General features: G+C 38.6%; 1 protein-coding gene across 1 annotated transcript in view; it reads left to right on the plus strand.

Annotated features, from left to right (window-relative positions):
- The window catches only part of Galphai (G protein alpha i subunit), an 84,769-nt gene that overhangs the window by 41,625 nt on the left and 19,875 nt on the right, over positions 1-23,269 (plus strand). Inside the window, exon 2 of the mRNA XM_065230552.1 lies at positions 12,378-12,562. Coding sequence (XP_065086624.1) covers positions 12,378-12,562 — 185 coding nt within the window. The remainder of the gene's footprint in view (positions 1-12,377; positions 12,563-23,269) is intronic.

Genomic DNA, 23,269 nt, shown 5'->3' on the forward strand with positions numbered 1-23,269 from the left:
ATTTGGAATACTAGAAGCGAAGTAAAATTTAACTTGGAACAGTGCATTTGAATTTGGATTACGAGAAACGAAGTCAAATTTAACTTGGAAAAGTGCAATCGAATTTGAATTACGAGAAGCAAATTCAAATTTAACTTGGAAAAGCGCAAAGAATTTGGATTACTAGAAGCGAAATCAAATTTTACTTCGAAAAGCGCAACGAATTTGGAATACAGGGTGCCTGACGAATTTTTGCAGTAAATGGCATATTTGAGAAAAAATACACCAGTTAGTTATTCTAGCAATGAATTTTGTGCGATTTATTTTCTTTCGCAACATATGGAAGTTGTAAGTAAATTTATTCAAAAAAATTGCCTTCCCTTTCGACGACTGTAGTTACACGCTTCCGGAAACTGCAGTATGCACGTTTTAAAATGTTTCGATCCATAGATGTCATCACTGCCTTGATTTTAGCTTTTAGCGACTTAAGTGTGGTGTGAGGGGTTCTATTGGTATCCCGTTGGACGACGCCCTATACAAAATAATCCAACGGATTGATATCGGGACTGCTTGGGGGCCAAATTTCTTCCTCCCAAATTTACCAAATATTTTCCGTAAGCCATTTCTGTGCTTTATTAGTAGTATGAGCAGGTGCTCCGTCTTATCACTTTCGAAAGCCTTTTTTAATATTATACACTGTTCTTTCAGACACATTTACCGACCGAATTATTTCTTTCATGCATACTCCGGCGCGCAACAAAGCGACAACGGCTGACAGATTGCTCTCTTGTTTCGACATCTTTACGTTTACTCAACATTGTGAGTTTAAATCTTACACCTAACAGTATAAGCTATCCAGTGCTGCCGAATATATCTAAATCATGATGCACAAGCATGAGAAATTACTATTTGAAATTTACTGCAAAAATTCGTCACGCACCCTGTACGAGAAGCGAAGTCAAATTTAACTTGGAAAAGTGCAATCGAATTTGGATTATGCGCAGCGAAGCCAAACTTTACTTGCAAAACACAACGAATTTCGATTACGAAATGCGAAGTCAAGTTTTATTTCGAAAAGCGCAACAAATTTGGAATACGAGACGCGAAGCCAAATTTAACTTGGAAAAGTGCAATCGAATTTGGATTACCAGAAGCGAAGCCAAATTTTACTTAGAAAAGCGCAAAGAATTTGGATTACGAGAAGTGAATTGAAATTTTACTTCGAAATGCGCAACGAATTTGGAATACGATAAGCAAAGTCGAATTTAACTTGGTAAGGCTACCATCAGGTTTAAAATCTGCATAATAAATTTAAAAAAAAATATGTTCACCTCGAAAAGCGATACACTAAAATGGCACTTTCAAATGCTAGTGTTAAAAAAACAGCTTTTATATCAGAGTATATTATGAGATACTTAGTTAAAAATTTGAAATTTAAGCCGTTATAAGCAAATTGGAGCAAAGTTCGTCTCAGTTTTGAGTTCATTTAATTTTTATTTTTTAACTCCTACGACCAAGGCTGGTAGTGCTGATGCGACATACTAGTAGTGACTTTAGTGACTAAAATTACGAAAATAGTGACCAAATAGTGACTTTTATATAATGAACAAGTAACCAATAGAGATATTTATATGGTGACTCAGAAATCCAAATACGGTTTGATATTGAAATAAACTAAATTTTTTGCCATGGAACCTAAAATTACATTTCATAAAATCCTCTAATTATATCGAATCTCTCAACAGCAGTTGAAGTGATTTGAATAATTTTCTTTTGATGACGTTATTCATGATGACCAGAAAATAGCAATTTGAAATTTCCCGGATTCTCTGGAGTTTTGTAAATTATACTGGTTGTGAAATATACATTTATACTAATGTATAAACCAATGAAGCCATTAGGTTAAATAGGGCTAAAGGGATCATTAGTAAAACAGCAGTATTTTTCGTAGATTCTGCTTTCGAAATATTAAAAAGTTGTATGTATCTATGTAAGTTAACCTTGATAATTTGCTATCCTCCTTCTCTTAAACTTTCCTCTGAAATAAGCTGAATAAAAATAATACTGCATTCTTGAAATACTCTGCAGAACAATCCACTAAATTGGAACTTCTAATGTTTCTTCCAGGAATTCCCTGAAGGTTCAGTTCAAAAACCATTTTAGATTTACTTGACTTCTCCCATGGTATTTCCTCAGAATTCTCAAAACAAAAATCCATCTCAGAAATCACACCAGACTTCCTTTATAACTATCCGCTGAGTTTGGAGACCTTTAGAGTTCACGGGATTTCCATGGAATTCCCATCACAGCTCTTAAAAAAATATCAGAACTTATCTTAATTAGAATTTGGAGCAAAAATCCTCATCCAATCGTCATAAAATTCTTTTTTTTTTAACTAGTTCGTTTATTTACTAGGCTCAGTCGTGTGTGACACTTTGCGGAGCCAAAATCAGTAATGTTTGATTTACATTTTAAATAGCAGTATTTCTAGGTTAGTGTTGGGTACCAATTACTCGTGGCGGGCTCGAGGTTAATAGGTAACAATTTCAATTGGAAGGATATAGGTAGGAAACTGGTTTCTGAAGCCTTCTTCAGATACTACTCTCGGACGGTTGACCAAATCCTGGCTGGGCAGGGGCAAGTAGCACAGGAACAGGAGGATAATAAGACTGGGACACAATGGCGGGAAATTGTTTGGAAAGGAGGGGATAGTCACATCAAACTCTAACATCAGACAAACAAAGGAATTCGTAGATCGCTTGCATGTAGGGAAGATCACGTGTTCCCAATACATCTCTTACTTCACGGAAGGGTTGTCTACCTCGGGCCACTAGGGTATCCAATAGTCGTGCTCTGGAGGCGTCATTACCCGGGCAATACCAAACTGCATGATCGATGTCATCATAACCGGTTCTGCACCTACATATATTGCTGTCAACGAGGTTTATTCTATAGAGATGTGCGTCTAGCGAGTAGTGGTTGGACATAAGTCTTGACATCACTCGAATGAATCCCCGACTTACATCCAGACCTTTGAACCACGCTCTCGAAGAAACATTTGGAATAATGGAATGTAACCACCGCCCAAGAGAATTATTTGTCCAATCGTTTTGCCAACTTAAAAGAGAACTCTGACGTACTAATGGGAAAAATTCATCATGTGAAATTCTTCTATCATAAATCTCGCCTTGTTGTGCGCCCACCTTTGCGAGAGAGTCTGCCTTCTGGGATTGAGCAATGTGAGGGGACCCATACAAAGGTAATCATATATGATCTTTCGACCAGCAAACTCATCTGTTCCCTTACCTTTGAAAGGAAATAAGATGAGTGCCTACCTTGTTTCATCGACCGAATAGCCTCAATCGAACTGAGACTATCCGAGAAGATGAAGTAATGGTCTATGGGCATATCGGAAATCATCCCCAATGCGAAGTTGATTGCTGCTAGCTCAGCAACATAAACGGAACAAGGTTCCTGAAGTTTCCGAAAGGCGGTTGAGTATTCATTGAAGACGCCGAAGCCAGTGGATCCATCAATGCGTGATCCATCAGTGAAAAATCTTCTATTGCAATTGACTTGTTGGTACTTTTCAGCAAAAATGCGGGGAATTGAGATAGGTCGAAGTTGATCTGGAACTCCTTGAATAGCCTGTTTCATGGAGAGATCATAGCCAATGGGGGAACTGTAGTTAGTAAAGCATACACGAGAGGGGTTATAGCAAGGAAGGCTAATATCCGATGACATATAATTAAGATAGATTCGCACGAATCTAGACTGGATGCTCAATTCGAGCATTTCTTCGAAGTTTTCCATCACAAGGTTGTTACTGACACTACATTTAATCAATATTCTTAATGAGAGCTCCCAGAAACGGTTCTGCAGGAGTTTTATGCCCGCTAGTACCTCTAGGCTCATATTGTGTGTTGAATGCATACAGCCAAGGGCAATACGTAAACAACGATATTGAATGCGTTCCATTTTAATTAGGTGGGTTTTTCTTGCCGAGAGGAAGCAAAAAGAGCCATACTCAAGAACTGAAAGAATAGTCGTTTTATATAGTTTAATGTGGTCTTCCGGGTGAGCACCCCACCATGTCCCGGAAATTGATCGTAGAAAGTTGATCCTTTGTTGACACTTTTGTTTCAAATACGTAATGTGGGTACCCCAAGTGCATTTTGAATCAAACCAGACTCCAAGGTATTTGAAGGTTAAAGATTGGGTAATGTCTCTGCCCAAAATATTTAGACGCAGTTGGGCTGGAAACCGCTTCCTTGTAAACACTACCAATTCAGTTTTTTGCGGTGAAAACTCGATCCCTAAATTTCTTGCCCAGAGAGACAGATTATTTAGGGAATTTTGCAATGGTCTTTGCAAGATTTCTGCACGTGGACCTCTCATGGAAACCACGGCATCATCTGCAAGCGTGCATTGATTATCTAAGCAGTTATCAATATCTTTGACATAGAAATTATAAAGTAAGGGACTTAAACATGAACCTTGGGGTAAGCCCATGTAGCTAATTCTAGAAGTTGTCAGTTGACCTAGATTGAAGGTCATTTGTTTTTCTGACAGCAAATTATACAAAAAATTATTCAAAATACCGGGTAATCCACTACTGTGCAAATTGTCTGACAGTATGTCTATGGAAACCGAATCAAATGCGCCCTTAATATCCAAAAAGACTGAAGCCAATTGCTCCTTGTGCGCAAAGGCCAGTTGAATATCAGATGAAAGCATCGCTAGACAATCGTTGTTTCCTTTACTCTTCCGGAAACCAAATTGCGTATTTGAAAGTAGATTGTTTGATTCAACCCAATGGTCAAGTCTTAATAGGATCATTTTTTCTAATAATTTCCTCAGGCATGATAACATAGAGATCGGACGGTAAGAATTGTGATCAGACGCTGGTTTCCCAGGCTTTTGAATAGCTATTACTTTAACCTGTCTCCATGCTGGTGGAACTATATTGAATTCCATAAATGAATTATATAGGTTAAGTAATCGTCTTTTAGCGATATCGGGGAGGTTTTTTAGAAGGTCGAATTTGATCATATCGCTTCCCGGAGCAGAGTTATTCGATGAAAGAAGTGCCATTGAAAATTCCAGTATTGTGAATGGTTCATCCAGAGAACCGTTACTTCGGACTGTATCCCGTAAAGTTGGTTGTGCTGGAACAGAATCTGGACAAACCTTTTTAGCGAAGTCGAATATCCATTGGGAGGAGTATTCTTCACTCTCATTGGAAGATGACCGGTTTCGCATATAGCGAGCCTTTTTCCAAAGCGTTGTCATCGAGGTTTCTCTAGAAAGTCCCTCGATAAAAGTACGCCAGTAGTTTCGTTTCTTTGCTTTTAGTAAGTTTTTAAGCTTTTTTTCAAGCTTTAGATACTTTTCAAAAAGCTCAGATCTTTCATGTCTACGATAATCTTTAAAGGCATTGGATTTCTCAAGATACAACTTTGTGCATTCGTCATCCCAGCCAGGGGTGGCGGGTCTTCTTTTGAGGGATGCACTTGGAACACGTCGTTTCTGAGCTTCTAATGCGCTTTTGTAGATTAGCTCGGTAAAGAAACGATACTCTTCCAGTAGTGGTAGAGGATCGGTAGAATCAATACCAAGAGTTACCGCCGATACAAATTTTTGCCAATCAATGTTCCTCGTGAGGTCAAAAGGAACTTGAATTGACTGATCTGTTTTTAGAAGACCACTTTTGATTGAAATAATAATTGGCAAGTGATCACTACCATGGGGATCATTGATAACCTTCCACAGACAATCTAATGATAGTGAGTTAGAGCACAAAGAAATGTCAAGACGGCTCTCTCGAGCAGGAGGGTTTGCTATACGTGTTGCTTCACCAGTGTTCAAGATAGTCAAGTTGAAATCGTCGCACAAATCATAGAAAATACCCGCTCTATTGTCATCGTATGATTCGCCCCAACCAGTACCGTGTGAGTTCATATCGCCCAGTATTAGAACTGGAGATGGAAGGATATTAACTGAACTCCAAAGCTGACGGCGGTTTATGGAAGTCCTTGGAGGGACATATACAGAAGCTATGCAAAGATCTTTGTTCTTCACATTTATTTGGCAAGCGACAATTTCAATGCCTGAAATTATTGGGATTGAGATTTTATAGAAGGAGTAGCACTTTTTGATCCCCAAAAGTACGCCACCATATGAATCATCTCGGTCCAGGCGGATAATGTTAAAATCGTGGAAGTTTAGTTCATCTTCAGAAGAAAGCCAAGTTTCACAGAGTGCAAATATATCACAATCAGAATTGTGAATCAAATACTTGAACGAGTCTAATTTGGGTATTAAACTACGACAGTTCCATTGTAATAAAGTGATCATATCTTGATCCTCACTCGACGAATTATCCATCGAAAGATATGAATTCACCAATGAGGGGCCATGATGCAGTCAATTGCTTGAAGTAGTTTCCGACTATAGGAACAAGCAGGTCAATAAGCCCTCGAAGTGGCGATTCGTCGAGAAAGCCGAGGGCATTCAAAATGTTATCCACAATGTCCTTAAATTTAATCTTTCCTCGCTTGGACGGGAGAGTTTTCTTTGAATTGCGAGTAGACGTGGTGTTTATTTTTGGTAATCTCTTACGATTACCTTTATTAGGTAGCGGCGGGGTGGAAAAGCTGCAGCAAGGATCAGATGGAGCAGCAATTACCGATTTGTTCGGCTTTTTCAATGAATCCCCGCTACCTTCAGATTTTTGCATGCTTTTGAGAGTGGTTTTATTTTTTTTCCGGCGCACTCCCGGGGAGCTAGTCGGCTTCCTTTTACCAGGGGCGTGTACCTCCGGAGACTCACTCTCAAAAGTGTTTTCATTTTGAGCGGCTGATGCCAACGAAGCAGAGGTTCCATTTTGCAACTTAACCATTTCTGCAAACGTCAGCTTGGAGCGTTCTTTTATTGAACGCTTCACATTGTTGGTACGCTTCTTGTACGCGGGGCAGTCCTGCAAAGCATGAAGAGGTTCTTTGCCACAGTAAGCACATTTAGTTGCTTCCTGTTGGCAAGCACCCTCCATGTGGTCTTGGCTACATTTGCCACAACGGGGCTTGTTGTCACAAAAAGCAGCTGTGTGTCCCAACTTTTTGCAGTTGGTACAATTGTATACCCTTGGTACAAAAAGTCGCACCGGGAAAAAAACATTTTCAATTTCTAAAAACTTTGGGAGAACCGATCCAGCAAAAGACACCTGTAGTGAGCCTGAAGGGGAATAAGTCTTTTGACCATCTACCGTGGTCGCTGAATACAATATCCTGCAACCCAGAACGTCCACGGTAGATGTTGCAGCATTTTGAAGGCGCCCCATACCTTCCATGACGTCATCACACGTCAGGCTCACTGCAGAGACCACGCCGTCTATCTCCACATCTCGAGATGGGATGTAGACGTAATACTCTTCATTATAACCCTCGTCGTCAGCAATCTCATTTGCGACTTTATATGTGAGTGCAGTTATACGCAGTTTGTTCCGATTGAATTGACCTGATGAAATTCGGTCCCCGGGAAACGACGCGTCAACGTTCTTTTAATCCCTAAGAAGTTTAGGGCTTTCTCTTTCTGCCGACAGTAGACAACCCAAGGCGAAGCAGAAGACGCCTGGTAATGACGCTTTCTAACTTTATCATTGGGAGGCTTGACGCCCCCCTGTGCATCATCCATACGAAATTTAAAACTTTCGTTAGAAAGTAAATAATTTTATTTTTACTTTTTTTGATTTACGAACCACCCTATGTGGAATCGTTTACTGGGGGAGAGACAGACGATTCACAAGCAAACAGTCAGAGGAATGGGTATACAAAAAAACAGATACGTGCTACTATTTGCCCTTACCGTTTCTACTGCTTTTATTGTTGCTGCTCTGCCACAATAGATGCCGGTCGTACACACCGTCCGTGCGGTGGCTCACTGCTTTCTGCTGGTTATTGTTTCCAGTTGTACACACCGTCCGTGTGTTTTGCCGTATGCCGAATTTCGATATCGTCGAAGCGGGTTTTAAAGGTGGACAGTCCGACCGTAGGCTTCGCCAGGATCGGCTGCTTGCTCCAGAAATGCGCGAGTCACCTGAGGCACAAAAACTTTTTCCGGAAAATAACGTTTCGCGGTGAAAAAAACACTTTCAAAGCTATGCCTTGTGACGAGACAACAGACCCTGATGTTGCTCATTCGCTAGCAGAACGAGGAATGGTCATAAAATTCTTCTCAGAACTCTCTTTAACATGCACCTGGAGCTCGTCTCTCAATTATCATGGCATTCATCCAAAAATTGTTTTGGAGCTGAATTTTGCGTTCTAATCCGAGGGGGGCGACACATCTAAATCTCAAGTTTAGATGGTCAACAAATCTCACACTAGCGAATCAATCTTCGAACAATCTTCTTTCATTTGTCGCATCTACTTGCATCGCTCATCAATTTTTTGCAGGAAATCTTCAGAATCGTCATCAATCTTCTTTCTATCTACTCAGCGTGCGCGCAGCTAGCCACAGCAAAACACAATCTTTTTTGCATCGTAGATAGAGTCGTCCCCCTCGTTCTAATCCCAGTTTTAACTATATGGTTAAACGTGGTTTAATATTTAAGCGGAGGCCCTCAGAGCACCTAAATTTACATGAGACTTTCGTAGTGTGTAGTTTGGTATTCTTCTCTGAAATATTTTGGTGTCATCCGTAGAATTCCTTTGAATTCTTTGGAAATTTTATTAAAATTTCTAGATAATTTTTAAAAGACTTCTGAAAATCAAGCACCGACCGGTATCCTTGAAAAGTTTCCAAGGTTCATAATGTATTTTCGGATAAAAACGAAGTTTATTTTCCCCGATTGTCCTCGAAATTCAAGGTTTTTCGCAGTTTTGTGCACGGTGTTTTAAAGTTCCTTGGTTTTTTTTTCCGGTCGCCTTGGTAATAATTGTTTATTTTTAAACAGATATGCATATTTCTACTGTAGACTTCCCAAGTGCCAAGCACTCAATTTAAACATTTTGATAATGTTGTTGACATGAGAAAAAGTGACTTAAGCGACTATTTTTAGGGAAATAGTGACTTTAGTGACTTTTCGGCGCAAAAAATGACTGACTTAAAAATAGTGACCTAGTCTGACTAAAAAGTGACCTGCTACCAGCCCTGTACGACCTACTTACGAGCAGCTCGCGACCCAAAGGTGATTGAGAAACACTGTCCTAGATCATTCCCAAGAAAAGCTTTCCAGAACTAATTTAATTTTTGTGAATCTATATCCAAAATGTTACATAAAGTGATAAAAGTTGTTTTAGCTTAAGAAAAAAATTAGACTGAAACGGTTAAGGAAAAAACAAAATAAGCGGATTTGCCTAACGTGTTTATGCCTAATGGGGTACACTCCATTTCTTTACGTATTTTATCCAAATTTCCCATACAAAATTCAACCTAAAAGCGCCAGCTCATCTTACAACCTAAAGGGTGATACGGTCAAAATTTGGTCAAGGGAAAACGCGTGTAAATCGGTGAAATCGTTTATTTAAAAAATCAAATTAAATTTCTTTTTCACGTTCAATTAGTATAAAATTCAGGAAAAATATTCAGTTAGGCTTCCGCTTTTCCAAATCCGAATTGCCGGGCCTTACGCTTGACCCCTGCCATCAGATTTTGTACAGCCACCTTGTCCACCTTCTTCGCCGCAGAAAGCCAGTTTGCCTTGAACTGCTGCTCGCCCTTAGCAGTTTTTTTGGTCTTCTTTAGGTTCCGCTTGACAATAGCCCAGTATTTCTCAATTGGGCGGAGCTCTGGCGTGTTGGGAGGGTTCTTGTCCTTGGGAACCACCTGCACGTTGTTGGCGGCGTACCACTCCATGGCCTTTTTACCGTAATGGCAAGATGCCAAATCCGGCCAAAACAGTACGGAACAACCGTGTTTCTTCAGGAAAGGCAGCAGACGTTTATTCAAACACTCTTCACGTAAATTTCTTGGTTGACAGTCCCGGAAGCTATGAAAATGCTGCTTTTCAAGCCACAGGTACAGATGGCTTGCCAAACCAGATATTTCTTTGCGAACTTTGACAGTTTCATGTGCTTGAAAACATCTGCTACCTTTCCCCTTCCTTTTGCCGTATAAAACTCCTGTCCCGGAAGCTGCTTGTAGTCGGCTTTGACGTAGGTTTTGTCGTCCATTACTACGCAGTCAAACTTCGTCAGCATCGTCGGTACAGTACAGCCTCCGGGATCGCGCTTTGGCCGTCGTATTTTGTTTATCATCGCGATTTGGAGTCACTACCTTCTTGTAAGTCGATAGTCCGGCTCGTTTTTTAGCTCGATGCACGGTTGTAGACGATACACCCAGCTTATTTGCGGCATCTCGGAGAGAGAGGTTAGGGTTTCGCTTGAAACTACCGGCAACTCTCTTTGTCGTCTCAGCGGCTTCCGGTTTTCGATTTCCCCCCGATCCAGACTTCCTGGCTGTCGACAAACGTTCCCCAAACACTTTAATTACATTTGTAACGGTTGATTTGGCAACTTTTAGCGATTTTGCCAACTTTGCGTTCGAGTAGCTCGGATTTTCGCGATGCGCGAGCAAAATTTTGAGACGCTGCTCTTCTTGCTTGGACGGCATTTTGACAACTGAAGAGTGAATTCCAGAATCAAAATAGGAGCAACATTCTACACACACACACCTTCAAAATGAGGGGTGTTCAGGTTTTTAAAATGCAAAATTGAAAGAAATACGTCAAGTTGATATTGACCAAATTTTGACCGTATCACCCTTTAATGAGCTTAAACTTTCAGAGAATGATTTTCTCACCTAAAGAAACAACTCTAGGGGTTGGCCCGTGGAAAATTAGAACTTTGATTTGTGTGGGACAGTCTACTACACATAGAATGCCAAGGCAGTCTGGTTTGAAATCGCTCTTCTCTTATCCTAGACACCTACATGTATCCATTATGAAACTTATTTTTTTAAATTATACAGTTTGGTACAGAGCTAAAATAACCTTATTTCCTCATATCAATGTGTAATCAAGTTATTCAATGTTTGAGCTGGGAAAACTTTATGGAATACCAAGAACTACCGGAATCGATGCATTAAATGGTTAAAGGCTCTGAAGCAAATCAAATACGAATCGTTCTTACCAAGTTGACTTTCCTTTGCTTCCTATCTCCCCGCAAAACCCTATTAAACTCCAATAAGATGCAAAACGGAAACGCGAAACTCGCACCAGGGCACAGATGTCACAAAAACAACCGCCGCCGCCACCGCCGTCGCCACCACCTTCTTCGTGAAGAGCATCGGGTGATGCGTAACAAACGAGCGATTAATTGCCGCCTGTAGAAATGGCGCTTGGGAATTATTCACTTCAGCTTGGCTATGTACTGTGTAGTACTGATAGCTGATATGAGAGCGGGTGAGTGTTTGTTCGTGTTCATTCTCTTCTTGGTGCCAATTTTTTTTTACTCGATCGTAAAATAAATGGCACACGAACTAAATTGCAGTCCGGATTTGGATTTGGTGCTGACGATAGCTATGTTTTTTTCGGTTAATTGATTCCAAAATCAAAGTGATGACTGATTGCCTGGAAGATACAATCGATGGATTATGGTTGCTTATCTTATCTACGTACTGCAGCCAAAAATGGATTTCAATAATAGCGTCTAGTCTTGTATTAAGACTGTTGCGAATGAACACCGGAATTTTAATATTAATCACTAATTGTTGGAAATCCTAAATGCCGTATCATCCATAAAATCTTTGCATCAGCACAGTAAAAGATAAGCTACTCAGAACTGCACCTATAAAGCTCCAGTGAATCATGCTCTTGATAGATTCATCACGAGTCCAATTAAACTCCCCACAGCCACGCTTGCTGATGACTGTCAATTGCATCCATGTCCCCTTTGGCGAGAAATGCACTTGACTGAGGTTAGAATATAGCAGTTGGTCGGTCGGTCGGTCGGTCGGTCGGTCCATACAGCAAACTTCAGAACAAACACCATTAGATTGATCCCTTTGCACATCGCTGCAGCATTCCACATTCTCAAACACGTTACATGATATCAATCTATAGTTAGGTCTGCCTTCGATACCCATCAGCAGCCATCAGTTGTGCTTGACTCAAATCAACCAGAGCAAACACACGATAAAAAAATCACGTTTGATTAGAAGCGCTGTGCACTCTCCTTGAACTCCTCGATCCCATTAGGAAAGTTTTTCTCTTTGAAACTGGAAACCTCTCGTCTGACGAAACTTATCAAATGATCTCAATTATTGTATTCCCATCCAGATCGGTCAATGTAATCCAAACATTCATTCGCCCTTGAAAATCCAACACGTTAACACACACACACAAAAATACTGATTGCGATTATTGTTCGCATTCTCTCCATTTTTCGGTTTATTTTTAGGAGCGGGCGAATCCGGCAAATCTACGATTGTCAAACAGATGAAGATCATCCACGAGACGGGCTACTCACAGGAAGAATGCGAACAGTACCGGCCAGTAGTGTATAGCAATACGATTCAGAGCCTGATGGCGATCATCCGGGCGATGGGCCAGCTGCGGATCGACTTTGCCGACCCGAGCAAGACAGTAAGTGTGCAATCTGAGTCATAAATGCCGTTTTTCTTCTTTTCCTTTTTTTTTCTCTTTTGATGATGGATTAGGCATTAGGGTGGTTCAAATTATCCAATTTCAACCTTTTGCAAAATTGTGTCGCTACAACTTTGCTGAAGGCTACTACTTTTGCAATCTCAACATCTTGACCAAATCGTAGATTTTGAGTTCCTTTTTTTCTAAGTCTGAATTATCTTGATAAATCACTTTTGCTTAAACCTTTTGCTGGATTTCTATGGAATTTCCTCAAGAATTCCCAGAGTTTATTTTAAGAAAAAATAATAAAGTAATGATGGTATATTGTAATTCACTTCAATTTTGTAAGCCATAACACTCAAGGAACTCTCAGCAGATCACTCTGACAATTCTTTTCAATTTGTTAATAATTCTCACAAAAATCCGCATATTTTTTTTCTTAACCATTTCAGTCCCAATTTTTATCTAAGGCTTGTTTTACGGAACTTTTAACACTTTGTGCAACATTTCGGCTATAGATGCAAAAAAAACAGATTATTTTAGAAAGCATTTTTTATGGGATGATCTAGGTCGTCCTAATTATTCTGGAGATTTGTTCTTCATATTTTCAGGTTCTAAAGAGGCGTATAGGATATTTGGAACGATATCTTAGAATCATCCTGCAGTTCAGATCTTTATATTTCTCAGACTCAACGAGGCATTCAATGATTTCTCAACTGAATATTTCAACCCTTACATATTCGTGAAGTCTCATAACATCATGTGAGATATATGATTGTTGTTACAACGTGCTCGGAATCTACAAATTATGCTGGAATTTTAATCTTAATGTCATGCGTTCTCAATGGAGTCTTGTGCAGTGTCCTGAGTTGCTATACGAATCTGGGGAAATGCGTGGGACCTCACCAAATTATGTGGGACATGATCTGTATAAGAACGTATAAAGGACACTGGCGTGCACAGAGTGGGGCAAGGTGGGGCAATTGCCCCTTTTATTGCGCCAATTCCTGAAATTTGCACCACAAAGGTGCAGGAATGGACAAACTTCAATGAAATTTTTTGGTCAAAAAATTGCACCACAGTGGCGCATACAAAAAAATTCTGGTGTAATTTGTTTTTTTCAAGGGTGTTCATGCAAGGTTAAAAGAAGAGGGTAAATTTAAGGTTGAAAAAATTCACCTTCGTTGTGGTAAATTATATAAAAAGCTTTTTATTGAATAATTCTGGTGTAAAAATATCATCAATGAATACATCTGGTGGAAAAATTGAATCACGCAAAAAAAATTGGAGGTGCACATTTAACTGAAAATTTCTGGTGGAACGTTCGCAACACTGTGGTGAATGTAGAAGCAAGGTTTATTCATATTTCTGGTGCATAATTTGCATCGTTCTGATCAATGCAAGCTTCATTGAAAATTTATGGTGAAGCTACCATGAAGAGGCAAAGCCTGAAAATTGCACCACAAAGGTGCATGGTGAAACAAACTTCACTGACAATTTTTGGTGCACCGTTCTAGTGAATGGAGGAGCATGCTTTATTGAAAATGTCTGGTGCAAAATTTGTATCGCTCTGACAAATGAAATGAACAGAAAATTTCGGATGGAACACTTGCACTGGTCTGGTAAATGAAAGCACAATCTTTATTTAAATCAAGCTATATTGAAAACTACTGGGGGAAAATCTGCATCGTTCTGGTGAACGGATAGGCAAGCTTTTCGGAAAATGTTTGGTCTCAAATTTGCATCCTTTTGTTCAATAGAGGAACAAACTTTAATAATAATTTCTGGTGTCAAATTTGCACCATTCTGATGATTGGAGGGAAGCTGCTTTACTGAAAATTTATGCTGAAAAATCTGTAAATAGGGGCAAGCTTTAGTTGGTGGAAAACCTGCAACATTCTGATGATAAGAGAAGCAAGCTATATTGAAAATGTCTGGTGGAAAATGGAAAAAGGATATCTGCACCAATCAGAAGATTGGAGAACAATTTTTATTGAACATTAACGGTGGAAAATTTGCATCGTTCTGGTCAATTGAAATTTTCTGGTGTAAAATTTTCTGGGGACAGTTGTATTGAAAATTTCTGGTGCAAGATTTGCAACAATCTGCTGCATGGAGGCGATAGCTGAATTGAAAATTCCCGATGTAAACATTGCACAGATCTGGTGAATGGTGGGGCAAGCTTTATTGAACATTTCTGGTAGAAAAAAAACTACAACGTTTTGGTGAATGGACGGACAACTTAAACTTGACTTCCGAGAAGAACCTCAAAGGTATTGAATTCTGAAGAAAAGTTCCAAAAGAAATGATTTCTGGGGATGAGGAGATCGAAGTAGGCAGCGCTGCGAAAATGACGTGTTTTGTTTTGCTGCGTCGTTTTCGTTCTTGTGAAAATGTGGAAAATTTACAATTTCAGTGTTAAAAAGTGTTAATTGAATGTACAGAAGTTGTGAAAAGTGCATTAAGTGAAAATCATCAAATCCTTCCCTTTCCATTGCATGAGGTGCCCTCCGTTCCGAATAAAGCGCAGCAACGTTCAGCTAAGTTTATTTATTTGCCTTTTAGTTCCTCTTTCCTCTATAACAGCACTTCCCAGCGTGCGGCCTGCGGCCCGGACGTGGTCTCTGGATCTCAGCAATGATATAACTCTAGTGGAATTTTGTTCATCATTATGAGTTTTAGCCCAGGAGGAATCAGAAATATTCAAAGATGCAGCCATTTAAAAAATACAAGATTAGGAAGATTGGACAGGACTTATCCCTCTAAATTGAGACGATCATTTAAATTACTAAATACCCGTCAATCTTTTATCTAGAGGCTATTTGAGCTACGGTCTAACTCCCGGGTCCAAGCTTCTTGCGTTCATAAGAACTTATTTCATACATAATGCCACTGCCAGACAGTGGGAGTTAGATTGTAAACAAACACACGTGGCATGGCAGCCGTTTGAAATGTCATTGACCAATTCAAACGGGGAAATATTCCGCCAGAATTAAGGAGCGAGCTTTTCCATGATTTCTTGGATTCTCAGGACTATCCCGCACGGCCAATGAGATCAACTTAAATTTGAGTTCAGTTTGCTCATAATCGCAAAGAGTGCAGAAACTCAGCGAAGAGTAAATTTGCCTCATGTTTTCCGTTGGAAAAACTCAAAAAAAAATGGCAAAGTTTTTCTTAGTCTATGAAGACTGAGAGAATCCAATCTTTACTTTTCTCATATTCGGGAATTTTTTTTCCTGGAAATCCTGCAAAAACATGAGCAAATTTACTCATCGCTGAATTCCTGAACTATTTCCGATTTATGAGTAAACTGCACAACCGTTTAAGCAAACTCAAAATTCGCTTCTTCTCGTATACGGGTAGATTTTATACATAATACCACTGCCAGACCACTGCCAGACACGAGTGTGATTGTAGATACATACAGTACATACAATAAATGAACGAATGAAAAATTGCATCAGTCAAATGTGTCAAAATTAGTCTGTTTTTTTTATAAAATCTTTATTCTAATCCTAACATATAAACATGTCTTACAAGCTAAGCTATTCTAAACTAATTACAGGCATTTATTTCTAAGAAGAATTTGAAGCTAGGCAAGGAGATCATATGTCGTTCTGTTTCCAAAATATATTGACTAAACTGAACAAATTTTTTTAGAATCATAATTTTGTCATCCCTGCTAAACTCTTCTAAGGTTGGAGCTATCAAACTGGAAAAGGTTAAGAAGCGCATTAAACGAGGATCAAATCTGTTTAGTAAATGTCTAATAAAATAGTTCCATGACTGATTGACCGAAAAACGTTTACAAAATATATGCTCAAGATCTTCGAGGAATCCGCATGATAAGCAATTAGGGTTGTCAGCAATACCTATGCGATACAAATGAGCTCTGTGATCAATTTTCCTATTATAAAGTAAATTAGGAATAGATTTTTCATTTGAGTTCAGGTTCTTTAAGTTAATATTATTCCAGACACGTGGCCAATTGTTTTGTTCTTTAATTTCAATAGTTGGTCTAGGCAATGATCCAATTTTATCAGAATATAGTTTTGTCATAGAAAAAGGTTGTGTTAGATCATGTTCGTAAAACAAATTCATGAAAGAAGGATACATATGTGGTAATATAGTAACAGGTTTCCTAATGACTACTGACTACTGATATTAGGCAGAATATAATTTTTCAACAAACACGTGTCGGTCGAATTAGGATTTATCCCAGGCTACTATTCTAGAAAAACGTAATTGATAGATATTGGGCGGAACGCGTCGGAATGTTTAGAAAAATAGGGCGCACGCTTGATCCGGTTTAAGATACTTTGTTGACTGCTTTCGGGAACATGATTTCATTTTAATAACTTGTTTACTTGTTTAACCAGGGCTTAAGCAATCGTCACGTCGGTCATAGCTTGTTATGATAGCCTGAACAATGCGTAAAGAGCAAACCGCGAAACATTGAACGTCGCGTGAAAGTGGAACTTAATGAAGGCCTAAGTGCTTTTTCGTAACTTTTAGTTTTCGGATTAGAAAAATCATCGGTTGCAGGACAGTGTTACCGATTTATATAGGATAATCCAAAGCTATGTTGATCATTATAACATTAAATTTTGAATAACAAATGATAAGACAATCTTATTCAAATGTCGTAATAATACCTCTGACCAAGGAAAAATGATTTATATAGTTTTCATAAAAGTTGACGATACAAATACTAATGAGGAAAGGAATTCCGCATTTCCTTTTCCCAAGTCCTTTTCCTCTCCTTCCCTTCCCTTCTTCTCTTTTCAGAAAGCGAGTAATGGCGCTATAACCATATGCCATATAGGGCTAGGACAAGAGTTAGTGCTCAGGTCCCAACCGCTAGAAGAAAATGGTAGCGAGCAAGGGCGCTATAACCTAGGCGAATACAGCATTCCCTCCGTATAGGCTACGTCCGCACACCGCTCTCTGTTGTCCTTCGACTGAGGTCGGCTGGATCAATTGAGGGATCGCAGTGGGTTGGCGGTGCCGTCCACGCTTGTACGGAGGGAGGACTGTACGCTCGAACACAAGGGGTAAATACCTGTGTTCCATCCCAGGAGATCGGACAACCAAGGAGTGTACATTAACTTTCTTAGCTCTGTCACTCCCAACGATTTATATAGCCTATTTTCAAATCCTGCATACGGAGCGGTTGGTACGGTATGTCCCCGCTCTTTGATTACCTGTGGATTAAATGTTAACCACTGTCTATACTTATTAAGTAGACATGGTAAACATTCACTTCCACAAAAATTAACTAAACGCTACACAGTAGGCCTGGCCGCTTTATTGTTTGTTTCACATCCTTGATGTGCAGCAGGCATTAATAATGACAAGAAAAATGATAGATGTATCATTTTCCAGGATTCTTTCAAGTACTGGCTGTGTATGTGTAGACTAGACTAGACTAGACTAGAAAAGAAATGATTTCTGGGGATGATTCCATGAAAATTCTGCGAATAATTTCTAGTGAATCCTGCAGATAGTTCCAAGATAATTTCGAAAAGAATACCGAGAGAATCAAATTTTGAATGAAATTCCGAGGATAATTTCAAGCTCATTTTCATTCTGGAGGATACAGAGGAAATTCTTCTGAAAATTTAGGGGAATTTCAGTTCCAAGGTGTTCTGAGAAAAAAAAAGTTCTATAATATTCCGAGAAGAACCTCAATGATATTGAATTCCTAGAACAGTTCCAAAATATTTCTGAAGAGAATTCAAAGAAAATTCTGCGGATAATTTCCAGTACATCCTGCAGAAAGTTCCAATATAATTTCGAAAAGAATACCGAGAAAATCAAATTTTAAGTGAAATTCCAAAGGGATTTTAAGCGAAATTTCAAGCGGATTCCGAAGAAAATTACTAGCGCATTCAGTTCCAAGGTGTTCTGAGAGAAAAAATCATAAAGAGTTCTAAACATAATTCAAGTAAACTTCTGAGAAGAATTTCAAAAGAGCTCTTAGGAGAGTTCTAAAAAAATCCGAGAAGATCCTCAAGGATATTGAATTCTGAGGACAGTCCCAAAGAATTTCTGGGGAGTATTCCAAGAAAATTCTGAGAATAAAGACCTAGTGTTATATTTCCAAGATAATTCCGAAAAGAATACCGAGAAAATTAAATTTTGAGTGAAATTCCAAAGGGATTTTGAGGAAAATTTCAAGGGAGTACCGATAATTTCTAGCTCATGCCGGGAATAATTTCTGGATAATACTGGGGAAATTCTTCTGAAACTCGAAGGTAATTTCAGTTCCAAGGTGTTCTGAGTAAAAGTCAAGGAAAGTTCTAAAAATAATTCCAGAGGACTTCTGAGAAGAATTTCAAAAGAGTTCATAGAGTTCTAAAAAAAAAGTTTTTGGATTCCCTAATTGAAAAGTAGGTATTAGTTTGCAATTGAACCTTGGTCGATTGTTGTCTTACTAAAAAATCGTCTAAGAATCTTCTCTGAAAAGGTCAATGAACAGCTTTAAGTGTGTTGGTTTATTTCCTTTTAATTCCGTTATAATTGATTATCTTTTGACAGGCACGCGTATTTCGTCTACTACTTGCAGACTTCATCAGTGCCAAGCACTCAATATCACTGATCAAGATTGGATTGATCAAGAGCAATATACTGTTTGTTCACTGCTATGTGCACTGTTTGAACCTTGTACTTGTCGACGCAGTGTGCATTCATCTCGGTTTCGTAGGGGATCAAGAAATTACCATTTTCTTTTGCGGTTAGGTGCCAAATCGACTTCCAAGCAGATTACTATAAGAATCCGAAGGATCGAAGAGCAACTTTCCTATTCGATATCTAAGCAGGATAACCTCGGATAGGATCAAAGAGAAATAAGAATCGAACAAGGTAGACAATTTGGGGGAATATTTACCACTGATAACTGCTGTTTAAATGTGTTGTAATGCTCATTAGGTAGCAGTAGCACGATGCAGACTGATTTGTTGATTGTACGAATCTGAAGATCTATATCAGAACATATGACATCATGTAAGACATGTTGTATGTCATGGCAGACAAAACATATTTGGAAGGCTTCGTTATCTCTAAAATATCTTCAATACTCTTGTATTGACAAAATATCATAGGTTATCAGATAGTCTCTTATCACATCAGGTTGATCAGTCCTTCAGATATTTTCATATTTCATCAGGATCACCAGGAATTATTCCGCAGACCCTCAACTGATCAAAAAATCAAGCGAAATCCTTCAGATATTCTTTGATTATATCCGGAGAACTTTGAGATTTGGGCGTAATTGCTTTTGTAAACAAACACGTCTATCGCCGATTTCTCGTAAATTGAAACTCAATCTCGCGAACAAACCATAACAAATGATAGATGAATAATTTCTCTACCTGTTTGTGCCATTAATTTTTTAGATTGAGCTTTAGTTTGCGAAAAATTGGCGATTGTAGTGTTTTTTTACAAAAGCAATTACGCCCTAATCTCAAAGTTCTCCGGATATCTGACTGATGACCTTCAGTCTATGAGATAGTTTCTCATTATATAACGTTTGGTAAGGATTTATTCCGAAGAACTTCAAACATTATCTCATCATACTTGGGTGTTAAGGAATTATTTTGGAGATCTACAACTAATCATGAATTCAAACGTCAGAATCAGAATTATATACTTTTATTTTGAAGCCCCGAGAGATCCCAAGTAACAATTCAAGCTGAACAGTAAGAACATAAGCTGATTATTGATTGATTTAAGGTGTACAAAGCTGATTAACAGCAGGCTGAATATACAGTTGATTAGTAGTGCATGAAGCTAATTTTATCCCCATAATTCAACCTCAATAAGTTAGCTGATCTAAAGATTGAACAAGCCTTATTTTAGCGCAACACTACTCCACAGATTTGTGTCATTGAGCAATGCACTACAAATATTTTGATAGCCTGGTTTGTTAAATGCAATCAGTGTCACTCGTTGCATTTCCGACATTTTAGTTCTTCTAAATTCACTGCCTACCTTTCTAATTCCAAGCAGCGGTAGCAGTAGAGACAAGGTAGAGGAGCTTTTTAGGAATAGCTACAGGTAGAAGTGGGCTGCAATGACGTCGGAAGTATTAACATTTATATTTATGTTTTTTGACTGCTATATTGCACTGAATTTTCAGACAGAGTTCCAAAAATACAACTCAATTATGGCACTAAAATAGTTTCCACATGACCATCGCAATAAATCGCGCAAATGTGTCCACATTGAGTTAACTGCACTTGAAAATGAGAGGAATGTTTTATTGTCACCAGTAGTGGTTTACAATTCTGCATTGCTACTCTTCCGGTTGCTGTTGTTCAACTTAAATTTAACGTGTTCCATGTTAATGATCATAATTTTGCCACATATATGCTTAAGTGGTCTAGTAGGTTTGATTGATGCCTGTGATCAGCGACTCCTGGTTCGAATCCCGAAATGCAACGGTAATTTTTAAACTTATAATAACAATATAAATATGTAAATCCAATTAGTCAGCACCAGTGTTGGGAAAATATCAAAAAATCAAATCTCACCAATGCCAAAGATCACGCTTGATTTTCGTAGACAAAAATCAACAAGCAAACAACTGCGGTTGATTTTGCAAGCTGTGATATCGCAGCTCGGAACATCAAGCTAACAAAACTCACCAACTGCAAATTTCACCAAACTGTGGTGAGATTGAGTTTAATGATTTTTGTTTTACACCCAAATGCAACTTCCGTAACTTCCAATAACGGCTTGCAGCAGTCCCTTCGCGTCTGCCATCGGTGCAGATTAAAAAGAGATAGCAAACTATGCTTTCTCTTTCTAAGAAAATGATGTGCAATAGAATCATTTTTGTGACGAGTCAACTCTCAGCTTGATGTTTGCACGTTGTGAATAGTCTCGCAATATCAAATGAGCTTGTAAAATCAATAATCAATACCAATATTTTGTTCCAATATCACGCGTGATATTCGAGCCCATGAGAGTGGAAAAATATCAATTTATTTCTGATTTTGCCAACACTGGTCAGCACCTTGTTGCAGTCCCATTAAAAATATATAAGATATGAAACGGTCTTTCATTATTATTATTTTCTTTATAAAACTAGAAGGCTGAACAAGGGTTGGAAAAGCCTGTTATTTAATGCATTAAAAAGCATATAATTTATATAACTGTTAAGCTTTTGGCTGATTAAAATCACCAGATTTAGATATTTAAAAGCTGAACAAAGGTTAACGTGGTATATGTACAACAATTATTCAAACTAAGGCTGAATTAAAATCGATTCAACAACACTTGTTAAGCATCAAATTGTTACCTGGGATGATATTCTCTCATCATATTAGATTAATGGGAAATTATTTTCAAGACCTTTTTCATCTCGTTCGAAGTCTTTTACATGTTCTCTGATCATAGTTATCAAGTTGATGAGAAATTATTTTGTACATATTCAGCCAAAGCATATGCTCTCATTATATTACGTTGGTAATAAATTCTTCATATATGCTCTCAATGTATAAGATTCATTGAGGATTGTTCTGAAGACTTTGAATTGAGACCATAAAAGCTTCAGAAATTCACTCACTATCTTAGGTTGATCAGGAAATATTATGACGACCTACAACCGTTAATAAATTTATCCTAAGTCCTTCAGATATTCTTTCTTCATGGAGAAAATAGCTCTAATGTTGGCCTATTGATCTAAGATTGGGTCCATCGCTAAAAATCTGCTATTTATCAATTTTATCTAAATGAACGCGTCATTGAGATTTTTGTACTAATGGATATTTTTGGTCGCTTTTGAAAATTTAGTCGATTGCTGAATTTATGTATGGGCCCAAATTAGGGGTATTTAGGCCGATATTACATCCATTTTCCCTAACAAAATTATCACAAATTATTCGTACGGCTTCAGTCCTTCAGATATTTTTTCATCATAGGGTTTTTGATCTAATTTCCGTCCTACTAATCAGAACCCGCACTTTACCTATTTTTTCTGAACGAGTTTAAACAACGAGTGGAATATTTCTGCCAAAGATGACTTCTAAATTTATTCACCTTTCCATACGCACCGTTGGATTTGATAAAGAGTCACACATTCGTTCTACGAGTTTCAATTCCGTCCTAACGCATTGAAACGCCATTAGATTTTCTTCGTCCTACGGAAAAAGGGGATTCGCTAGGAGTGCTTCTTTTGTTTTGAGAACAATGAACGTAAATATTCATACAATGCGCTCCAATAGGATTTATGTTGTAGCTAATGAACTAACGCATCGGAACAAACCTATAATTGGTTTTTGCACGGTAACATCATTGATATTATTGATCTTTTCTGATCGATAGAACGGAAATGGGCGATTACGACGAAGTAGCGCACTACCCTACCTATAGGTAGATCAGGAAATTACTGAAGAGGGTTACGGAAAGTACAATGTTCAACACCACCATGCCACGCTCAATGTTCACTCGGCTGTCGACAGAAGCAGACCACTCTCGACGTCTGTCACGCGATCGTCTGCTTATTCTGTAGCAACTATTGTGTGGTCCTCCTCATTGTTCTTCGTCAGCAGTTCTTTCAGTCGATGCGACGTCGACTTTGGAAAGCAACTATTTCGTGATGAGTGTGTGAGTGATGACCACGTTTTGCGTCCATTGCTGCAATGGAAGCGCTCTGCCCCTCGTTGGCGATACTGCCATACAATGAAACCACTGGAAGCGGAT

This window comes from Ochlerotatus camptorhynchus, unplaced genomic scaffold, assembly GCF_037179485.1.
Source record: "Ochlerotatus camptorhynchus isolate MF236.1 unplaced genomic scaffold, CSIRO-AGI_Acam_v1.1 ptg000330l, whole genome shotgun sequence".
Taxonomy (NCBI): domain Eukaryota; kingdom Metazoa; phylum Arthropoda; class Insecta; order Diptera; family Culicidae; genus Ochlerotatus; species Ochlerotatus camptorhynchus.